Source organism: Odocoileus virginianus, chromosome 18 (genome assembly GCF_023699985.2).
Source record: "Odocoileus virginianus isolate 20LAN1187 ecotype Illinois chromosome 18, Ovbor_1.2, whole genome shotgun sequence".
NCBI classification, from domain to species: Eukaryota; Metazoa; Chordata; class Mammalia; order Artiodactyla; family Cervidae; genus Odocoileus; species Odocoileus virginianus.
In genome coordinates this window covers 47,754,901-47,766,457 of record NC_069691.1, presented here as the reverse complement: position 1 = coordinate 47,766,457, position 11,557 = coordinate 47,754,901, and the positions used below count along the sequence as shown (strand labels likewise).

At 38.8% G+C, this 11,557-nt stretch overlaps 1 protein-coding gene across 1 annotated transcript; it reads left to right on the top strand.

The window, feature by feature from the left end:
• The first annotated feature begins 1,679 nt into the window (after nt 1–1,679).
• On the top strand, nt 1,680–7,833 carry LOC110127101 (beta-defensin 43-like). The gene is made up of 2 exons (XM_020877182.2): nt 1,680–1,737; nt 7,557–7,833. The coding sequence occupies exons 1-2, from the start codon at nt 1,680–1,682 to the stop codon at nt 7,706–7,708; spliced, it is 210 nt and encodes a 69-aa protein (XP_020732841.2). The 3' UTR covers nt 7,709–7,833.
• Nucleotides 7,834–11,557: the final 3,724 nt, after the last annotated feature.

The window sequence follows — 11,557 nt, the reverse complement described above, 5'->3', positions numbered from 1 at the left end:
TCTTGGGCTTCCTGGGCAGCCTTCCAAGCCCATCCCCTGGCTCCAGATCTTTTTGGATGAGAAACAAATTTTATAGAAAATGACAAAATATCATTGAAGATTCAGCCCTTAGTGTTCCATTAGGGAACTCAATGATTTGTGTCCATAAATGTGATTCCTTTGCAATGCAAGCTATACTTCCAAAGCCGTTCATGATTGGAGGGGCTAAAGATTCCCAGCCAGTCAGATTTAAGTAAATGGAATAGTCATCAGTAGCCAGCACACTCCCCTGACCTGAACAACGCCTCCATGAGTTTTCAGGGTGCCGAGAGGGGCTTGTCCCCAGGGGCTTGTCGCCACTGTCACAGCAACTTCAGAGGAGAAAAAGTCCTGAGCCCAGGCTTAGGAAAAGCCACCCCCAGAGCTTTTGGCCCCCTCATTGGCCCTCCTCAGGCTAAGGCCTGTGGAATTGGCCTCTTCCAGGACCTCAATCCCTATCTCTCCACCAATCCTCCATCCCTGATTTAGTTCCTGATGTCATTTTCAAGGCTTCCATGGCCATGGAGGGCCTGCTCAAATAGTGTGACTACATGCTTCATTAGGAGTGGAAAGGGTATCCAGAGGAAGCCATGGAAGAAAGGAGCTTCATTTTGGACACTGACAACCAAAAGGAAGTTACTCAATGTAGAGTAAGGGCATCTAAGAAATTATGAAGACCAAGTTAGATCATGGATGTGAACGCACTCTGCAGGTTCTAAAGGTGGCGTTCTTACTCATGTTTTCTTTAATCATCCCCTAGGTCATCCAAACGACTCCAGTGTTCCTCTGTGCTCATTCCTTAGTGTCTGCAAGGTAATTACTGGAGGAGGAAATGGGAACCCACACCAATATTCTTGCCTGGAAATTTCCATGGACAGAGGAGCCTGGCAGGCTACAGTCCATGGGGTCACAAAGAGTCGGACACGACAGAAAATGCACACACACAAGGTAATTGTGTCCACTTTGTCAGAGACATGCTCAGATGGCATTGCCATTGTCATTCCTGTACTATTTGCTTTCCCAAATGCACCTAAGTCCCTTTCTTCCTTTTTGGTCTCCTTCACATTGCATATGACAGTGATGTACAACAAGGTGTGTTCACTAAGATTCTAGATACAAAAATAAGCTGATCTCATTAGTTGGCTGGACAAAGAGATAATCAAACATAAGCTTCTGTATATCTCACAAGCCTGTGTACAGTTTCAAAAACAATTCCATTGCTGAAGTCTGCTAACATACAGTCCCCAAAATACTAATAAATAGGTATGTTATTATATCTAGTGCTTCTTTTATTGTATTACTGGGGAAACAAATTGAATGTTTTTACTCTGTAAATGTTGCCTTAACCTCCAGGAACCATAAGACAATGATTTTTCAACAGAGTAGCCCCTCTTCCCTTTATCATGGCTGCTATTTCTCTGTAAGTGCTTTACATTCTTCTGTCACTGCCCACACCCTGCCAACACTTGACAAATGTCCTGTGCGTGACTGATGGTCACGTCCATTGTGTGGTATCTCCTGATACGAAGGCTCATTGGAACGCAGAAATGTTCTTGCCACTGAAAGGTTCAATAATCATACAGAGACTCACTTCTTGAGTACTGAATGTAGAAAGAAGTTTTCTTCACCCCCGCTACAGATTCTCTCTGACTTATTCAGCTATGAAGGTCTTGCTTTCCCTCCTTGGGCTTCTTGCCTTACTGTCCATAGTTCCTCAAGGTAAGATGGAAACCTTTCATTCCAAAGTTATGAAAATATAAGTGAAAGAGAATACAAGGTCTTTCAAGAGCTTGAAAATAAATTAGAGAAGAGCAGATTGTACCATATAATGAAGAATGGGAGAGTAGCGGAGAGCTGGTGGTTAGGGCAACAGCCGTAAGGTGGTATCCTCCATTGATTTAACCTATAGCTCTTACTGGAAGATTGTGCTTGATCTAAAGAAGGTGGAAGGAGATTACAGAACACAGAAAAATTGGGGAACTGAAAAAAATGGAAAATGAGTGGAGATTAGAAGGGCCAGGGTGAAGAGGAGACTGCTCCATCATAATCTGTGGTTTACATAACACTCCGATCACTGATCTAGGTAAGGGCTTATGTGGAAATTACTTTATGTATGGTGGGACTTAAGATTCCATCTTAACACTCAACCAAGTAACCAATTACATGGGCCTACTTATTGAATAATCAATCTAACCTTCCCAAATTAACTTTAAAATCCATCAATACTATGTGTTAAATATATGTTAATTGTTGAGTTTATCAGTGGGTTTTACATTACTATCAATTGACATCTTTTATGATGCACTTATTACTTTAAGATCACCTTTTAATACCTAAAGAAATTCAAGATTGTCTTCATTGTTGATGTTTCTTTTATGAGATAAAATTCGTTCTTTTAAAGTTTACCATTTATGTGGTTTTCTATATATTCCTGAAGTTATTCAACCACCACTATCCAATTCCAGAACACTCCATGACTCCAAAAAAGAAACTCCATGTTCATTAGCAGTCATTCCCCATCTTCCTCCTCCCCTCAGACCCTGGCAACTTTTAATCTATTTTCTGTTTCTATCCATTTGCCTATTCTGGATATTTAACATAGTCAAACAACATGTAACCCTTTGTGTCTGTTTTCTTTCACTTAGCAACAGATTTTTCAAAAGGTATCCATATTGCAGCATGCATCAATACTTAATCTTTTTCAACTGATAAGTAGTATTATAGTAAATGGATATACTACCTTTTTTCATCCAGTCATCAGTTGATAGACATTTGGGTTGTGTCTAGTCTGGATCTTTTATCAATGATGTTGCTCTGAACATTTACATCCAAGCTTTTATGTGGATATATTTTTAATTCTCTTGGAAATATACCTGTGTTTTATGGTTATACTATGTTTAAATTTCTGAGGAACTGTCAAACTATTTTCCATAGCTTCACTCTTTGTTTTAAAATACCAGCAGTGCCTGAGGGTTCCAATTTCTTCACATAGTCACCAACAGTTGTTATTGTCTGTTTCTTTTATTATAGTCATCCTAGTTAGTGTAAAGAGAAATCTCATTGTAGTTTTAATTTGTATTTTTAATTTGCATTTAATTGCCAACATTAATGATGTTGAGCATCTTTTAAGTGTTTTATTGGCCATGTGTATATTTCTCTACTCAAATTCTTTACTCATTTCTTAGTTTAGTTGTATTTCACTAGTCTGTTCTCCATATATTTTTGACACTAAACCTTTAGCAGATACAGGTTTGCAAATATTCTCTCCCATTCTTTAAGCTGTTTCTTTATATATATAAATATATATATATATATATACATATATATATATATATATTTGACTGACATTGCTGTATCACTGAATATGCTTCCAGGCTCGAGTTAGAAACAACTCCGATGGTTACCTCTGTAGGCAGATGACATGATTTTATATGTAGAAACCCTAAGATACCATCAAAAACTTAGAACTAGTACAAAAATTCAGTAAGTTACAGAAAACAAAATCAATAAGCAAAAGCCAGTTGCATTTCTACATATTAACAACAAAATATTCAAAAGAGAAATTATGAAACCAATCTCATTTATAACAGCATCAAAAGAACAAAGTACTGAGGAATACAACTTAACCAAAGAGGTAAAAGACTTGTACACTGAAAACTACAAAATACTGATGAAAGAAATTAAAGAAGACACAAATAAAAGGCTATCCCCTATCTAGCAGCTGAAAGAATACTGCTAAAATGTTCACAAAACCTAAAGCGAATAATAAATTCAGTAAAATCCCTGTGAAAAACCCATTGCTATTTTTCATAGAAATAGGAAAAAAAACAATTTTAGAACAGCTTTTTAAAACTTTTAAACAGCCAAAAAAATTTTTTAAAGAAAGGAAAGAGAGAAGAAAGAAAGAATGAGTCCTAAAATTCTTATGCAGCCACAAAATTCCCTGAACAGCAAAGCAATTTTGAGCAAGAACAAAGCTGATGGCATAGTAATTAATGGCTTCAAAATATATTACAAAGCTATAAAAATTTTAAAAGTATGGTACTGGCATAACTACAGATATGTAAGGACTTCCCTGGTGGTCCAGTGGCTAAGACTCTGCACTCCCAATGCAGGGGGCCTGAATCCCAACCCTGGTCAGGGAACTAGATCCCACATGCTGCAACTAAAGATCTGGGATGCCGCAATGAAGATCAAAGAGCCTGCATGCTGCAACTAAGAGCTGGTACAGCCAAATAGATAAATATTTTTTTAAAAAAAGAAAGAAAGACATGTAGAACAGTGGAAGAGAATAGAGACCTCAGAAATAAGCCCCTCCCCCAAAACACAGAGGGAACTGATATTCAATAAGAGTACTCAGACTACACAATGGAGAAAGGAGAGTCTCTTCAACCAATGATGTTAGGAAAACTGGATAGCCATATGCAGAGTACATTTATAGAAAAAAATCAATTCAAAATAGATTAAAGATTTAAACATGAGACCCAAAACTGTAAAATCTCTAGAAGAAAACATGAAGGAAGAGCTTCATGACATTGCTCTTTGCAATGATTTCTCGGATATGCACAAGCACCAAAGGCAAAATGAGATAAGTAGAACTACATGAAACTAAAATCTGCAGAGCAAGACAAACAATCAACAGAGTTACAAGACAACCTAAGAAATGGGAGAAAATATCTGCAGGCCCTACACTCAATAAGGGTTTGCAAATTCCTTGCAGAACACATGAGGAGCTCACACAACTCAATAGCCCAAATAATAATAAAGCAATTAAAAATAAGCAAGGGACCTGAATAGATATTTTTCCAGAAAAGATATACAAATAGCCAAAAAGAATACAGAAAGGTGTTCAAAGTCACTTACCATCAGAGAAATGCAAATCAAACCCACAATGAGATATCACCTCACACCTGTTAAAATAGCTATTATCATAATAATAATAATAATAAGCATTGGTAGATATATAAAGAGAAACCTTGTATACTTTTGTGGAAATGTAAATTGAAAAAGTAATTATGAAAAAATATGAATGCTCCTTTAAAAATTAGAACTAGAAACCACTATAAGATCCAGCTATTCCACTTCTGAGTATATATCCAAAAAATGATATTGAATAGAGATGCTGAAGAGACAACTGTACTCCCATGTTCAATGCAGCATTATTCACACTAGACAAGATAAGGAAACAATCAAAGTGTCTTATCAATGTATGAATGGTAAAGAAAATGTCTTATATATGTGTGTGTGTGTGTGTATTCATACAATAGAATATTATTCAGCCTTACAAAGAAGGAAACTATACCATTTGCAATGACATGAAAAAATGTCCTAAAGGACATTATGCTAAGTCAAGTAAGTGAGACACAGAAGGATCAATACTGTGTGATGTCATTTATGTGTGGAGTGTAAAAAAGTAAAAGTCAAAGAAGTAGCAAGTAAAATGGTGGATGCCAAGGGCTGGAGGGGCAGGGAAATGGAGAGATGTTAGGGTACAAACTTCCAGTTATAAAATGAACAAGTTCCAGAGACTTAATGTACAGTACGGTGACTATAGTTAATATAATGTATCATACACTCGAAATTTGCTGAGAGTAGATCTCAAGTGATCTTATGATACAATAAAAGAGGATGACCACATGAAGTGTTGGATATGTTAATTATCTTGCAATGGTATCAAGTCAATATATATTATAGCATAATATTGCATCATATACCCTAAATGTATACAATTTTTATCAGTCAGTCATTCCTCAATAAAAGTGAAAAACATACACACACATAAGAAGAAAATGTGATATATATGTAAGATAAATTCAGCATTAAAAAAGAAGGAAATCCTGCCATTTGTGACAACATGGATGACCTGGAGGGTACTATGCTAAATGAAATGTCAGACACAAAAAGACAAATACTGTGTGATCTTGCTTATATGTGGAATCCAAAAATGGCAAACTCATATCAACAGGGCCTGACAGGTGGAGGAAATGGGGAGACATTGGTCAAAAGGTACAAAGTTTCACTTATGCAAGACAGAATAGTTCTGAAGTTCTACTACACACAGTACCCACAGTTAACAATACAGAATTGTATACTTATATCTTTCAGAGTCTAGATCTTATGCTAAGTATTCTTACCACAAGTGATAATAACAACAACAATAATAATAATAGAGGAGGTGAGAGGAAATTTTCGTATGTGATTAAAGTGTCTTATGATCTTGATAGTAGTGATGATTTCACAAGTATAAAGTGATAAAGTGAAGTCGCTCAAGTGTAAACCAGTCACCAAACTTACTGAGTCATGTACATTTCAACTAAACAATGAAAAAGACATACAACTACAGTGTCACCAACATACAACCCTCATTACTAATGAACATAGCCACTGGGAATCACTAGCTGCTATTATCTCCAAAAGATAGACAACCAGACATCAAGGGCCTCCTGATAAAAAACACACAGACACACAATCACTACCACCAACTTTAGTACAGCCAACTAAAGAAATCAAACATGAGTCTGGTCCAGCGTCTGAATCCGGTTGCCAATTTGCTGAAAATACAGAGGACGCAGGAACACGCTGATTTCTCTAAGAGTATGCAATCAGAAAAATATAAACTGCAGGAAACACTACAGGTTAAACACCCCAAGTTCTTCAACATAAGAACTGTAAGAAATCTATAAAAAATGGAATTGGGAAAAATCTGTAGGTTTAGAAGGGAGATCAAAAATTATAAAGAGAAAAAACTAAACTACAGTATCTAGGGATGAAATTCAGGTACTAACACTATTTTTAAGTAAGGAAATACATGCAAGTGATTCCTATAAAACTTAGGCTTCCTTGGGGTAAATGGATACATGGAAACACCTAGGACCAAGAACTGGAAACCAAGGTGAGAGAGAGGTCATGGCCTGCGGGACCCTGTGCAGGCCTCAGGAACATCCTCAGTGCAGGAGGCAGCGGCTCTGAGCCTGCGCACCCTGGAAACTGGAAACCAAGACCCGACTGCCCCACCCTATTCTCATTCTCAGTTGATGATTTCTCTTTTCACCAAGACAGGAAAAGCAACAAGTGACAAAATCCCCATTTCCCCACTACCATGAACCTTTACCTAATTTTACCTCACCTTGCCTTCTAAACTTCATACTCCAACCTAAGGCCAAACCCGTCATCTGTACATGAGATTTCATCCCCACTCACTTTCACAGACTTCACTTCTGAAATTAAACACCCTTTCCTGAATCATGAATCCCCACACTTAAATGGATCATTAATTTTAGCATAGCCAAAAATATACTGTGACAGTTCTTATCAGAAACACTGCCCCTTTTCAGCCTCACCTCACTAACTACTCTAGAGAAGAAATCCTCATTTATCTTTATTCAGTACTGCCACTTTTCTCTTCTCCATTCTTTTTTTGTCATTTTTTCTGGGAAAGTTCTTTATTGTTGTTGTTTTGTTATGAAACACTTCAAATATTAAAGAGGTCAAATATTAAAATATACAAACACACAATACAATGTTTTCTCTTTTTAAAGCCAGAAGCCTCTTTTTTCAGGAACGATGTCCTTCAGGATACTATAACTGCAGAATGAAGTGCAATGATAATGAATACGCAGTTAGATACTGTGCTGACTGGACCATCTGCTGCAGAGAGAAGAAAAAAGTTAAGGCAAAAAAGAAGTGGTGAAACGTCCAACTCCATCTTCTTCAGAAATCTAAAAATGTTTAAAACTCCCTTGTCTATATAAGAATAATTAATATGATGGATAAAGGAAACTCATGGTAATTATATATGTAAATGGTCAAGTTAAAGTAAATATTTTATAAAATTTCACAGTTTTCATGTGTGCACTTTTTCATTAATTTCTTCAACTTATATCTGTAAGAATGCGGCAGCAAGACAAAGAAAGAGCCAGAGTATTAATAGGCTTTATTGGGCAATCGCTCCCTGGCAGAGCTCCCACGCACGAGCCGGGGGAAAAGCGGGGGTCTGCAACCTGCGAGAAGCTGGGGCGGCACCTATATATCCTGGCGGATACGGAAGCGGCGGGACCTTTTCGTTTATGGTTGGAATCAGGCTCTAGGCTGCTGATTGGCCTTTTGTCCCGTGTCGGTTTTTCTTGATTGGCCGGAGTCTTGGCACCTTCGCGTCCATCAGTCTGCCTGGCAACGGGCTGCTGATTGGTGGATGTCTGTCCCTGGGACTTATCTGGGACTTTTCGGCGGGGGCAGTCAGCGTGACCTTTCAATATCCACCACATTGGTATTTCATCTATAGTACCATATCCCAGCCCCACCAGTTTCAAACTGTTCGACCTTGGATAAGTTCCTTAGTCTCTCTCCATCCTCAGTTTCCTTATCCATACAACGGGATAACCATGGTACCTACATCAACAGTGCTGTGAGGATTACATGAATTGTGTGTATGTGTGTGTGTGTTTCAGTCATGTTCAACTCTCTGTGACCCCGTGGACTGTAGCCTGCCAGGCTCCTCTGTCCATGGGATTTCCCAAGCAAGAATACTGTTGCATGGATGTGCTAAATTTGTGAAATTTGTTAAGAGGGTCACTTATGATTTTTTACATTTTTCTGAGTACATTTCAGTATATCTGTCGTATATACAAATACAGTATATTTCAAAAAAAGTTTTTAGGAAAATTTTAATAGGAAAAATTAACAAAGAAGAAAAACATTGAAGACAAGAAATTCGACTAAGATTATTTCCGTGGGAGAGACAACGAACTCCCCTAAATAAAGAGAAATACATCCAGCACAGAAATATTGATAGACTAAAGCCATCATTTTAATGGGACGGTACATCTCAGAAGGTCCTCAGAGGAAGTCGGCAGGAACTTTAGATACAACTATTTCCCAACCATTGAAGGCAAATACTTTTTATCAATGCAGCAAAGCATTGTCATTTCACAGAATACATGAAATATTTCACTTTTATAGCATGATCTCCTGCAAACACCTTTTGTTCGCCAGCATGAATTAAAGAATCTTCTTATGAATGCATTTGCTCCACTTTTAACTGCCAACAAAAACAGAATTAAACACACAGTGCTTGCAGGGTCATAATGCCTTGGGTAAGACTGAAGACTACACTTTACAACTTTTTAATGGTAAATTGAACAGGCTCCAAAGACCCCAGTCATGTTATGGTTGGGTGTCCCTTTTTCAATTGCTCTTAAGTTATTTCCCAGAGATGTATTACTAGTCACTAGTTCCAACAGTCCCAACTCATGTGAATCTCTAACCAACTACAGACAGGTAACAGGGCCCAGCAGATTTGCTTGGAACTATTTGCAATGGAAAACATTTAGACCCCAGGAGTCTGTCAAGGCCCTGTGGCAAGAGACATGCAGGGTCTTGAACATGAGCAAGGTAGTCTGATTATCAAGTGTTGTTTAAAGAAGGAAAGATCACCGACATAGAAGTTCAGAAGCTCCTGGTTCTAGGACTGCCTCTAGTTGACTTTTTCCTGCATGCCTGACTGCCTGCCAAGGCTTAATCACAGAGTAGTTGAAAGCATTGGTGGCTGGTGAGCGTTAATGGGTCTGGAGTACCTGACACCTAGATTTCAATCAGTTACTAGGATTTCTCCTAACCTTAAGACCTGGACACCTCTGGAAGCTGAGGGATCAGGAGGAGTGGTAGGCAGGCAGCTTAAGAGGGTGTCTCCGAGTCATCCCACTGAATTCCCTACTCTTGTGTGTTCAACCTTACCAGTCTCTCCACCCAGCCTGCCCAAGGGCCTTTGTAGTGTAAGATAAACCAATGTGGTCTGAGCGAAGGCCACTGGCAAGTGAATTTGCCTTTCACACGCCCATTATCCCTGGGGCACCCCCTGGGGACAAAGGAGTCCAGTGGAGACACCAGGAGTCCAAAGGTCCTGCCACCCAGGACAACGGCAGAAATCTCACAATTCTCGTATGCCTCTTCAATACTTACCTATGGCCCTAAATGATACCTTTAGAACGTGAAGGTTTCAGACAAAGGGTAAAAGCTGTCTGCAGACTTTAGCAAACCACAAGCAAAGTTGTTGACTCGCCAATTCAGTGACTTAAGTGGACCCTTCTCAGTATCAAGTTGCTGGTTTCTTTCCATAGGATATAAATTTTGACCCCTCAAACCAATGTTCCATAGGCTCCTATCATGCTTTAAAGTTAATATATTTGAACAACTTGCTCTATTTATTGATTCTGCTCAGCATCAAATTTGCCTTGGTTTCTAATTGACTTTGAAGTGCAAGTTCTAAGAGTCCTAGAGGAACAGTCCCTCTCTCACCCCCTATGTATCCTCTAAAGGTCTCATGTTTTTGCTCTGCCAACGCCATCAGTTCAATTCACCCACAAACTTCACAGATTCCCTAGGCCAAAATCCAGAACTAATGTCTTCTTCGAAACTACTATGTGTCCTTAGCATCTTATCTCTGTTCCCTGGAACAGCCTGGAGCATCCATCTCTGCTTACATCCCTCCCTGTTTCAATTTCCTTCATCCAGGTCCAGCTTCCTACTCACTCTTGTAGGACCTCATACCCTCTTTCCCTTAATCGTTCATAAGTCCACAGGGAGGAGATTCCTTTTTACCTGGTGGAACATAGGAGAGCAAGACAAGGACCACAAGGACCAAGAGTAAGCTCCTCATAGCTGAACCAATCAGCAAAGGGACATCGGAGAGCAGGGGAGAGTCAGTCTATATGTAGGTCTTGAGCCACAGTGAGCTGCGTGACCAGTGAACCTTTCAGGAACAAGAACATCTACCTGCTCCACTGAGCAGTTCAATCAAATAAAGGTCTGTCTTTGAACATAATGTCTCACCATTAAAATACACTTCTTGAGTACCACTTGCAAAGTGCATTACCACTGTGGAAACAGCCCTAATGGCCTGGTAGGATGTTATGTAGGTTTCTTTGTATTCTCACTGTACATTTATTTAACAAATGCCTATGTATATAGAGAACTGTAAGGCTACCTTACTTAGCTGACAGTGTGTTTTTGATAGCTGTCTTCAATCTTTCACCTTGAAAAAAAGAAATGCCAGGTAAATATCACTCTTTGTTTTAAAATGCAAAGAACATGAAGCTTGGGTAGAAAAAAGGACTTTCTCGAGTTTATACGTATCACAAATGGCAGCAACACAACCTACATGGCTCGTGCATACAGAATAATTAAAGAATGGTCCAGCCCAGTTCTAATGTGGCTGCAATCTATTTAGGGAAGTCAGAGCTTCCCACAGAGCAGGGCAAAGTCCTATAACACCATCAACATGAGTCTTCCATGCTGGGCAATGTGGGATATACAAAGAATTCGTGTTAGAACTCTTGCTTTGAAGAACTGAAGATCAAGAGTGCCTGACAGTTTACAGTGCATTTTAAGCTTTACAAAACCTTTATCTGATCTTATATAAAGGATACAGAACCCGGAATCAGACAATCCAAGTTCAGATCCGGACTCAGCTTGATGAGCTTTCAGTAAGGTGCTTGCTTTGCCTTTCCAAATGTCAGTTCTCTCCCCTGTAAAACAGGCTGTA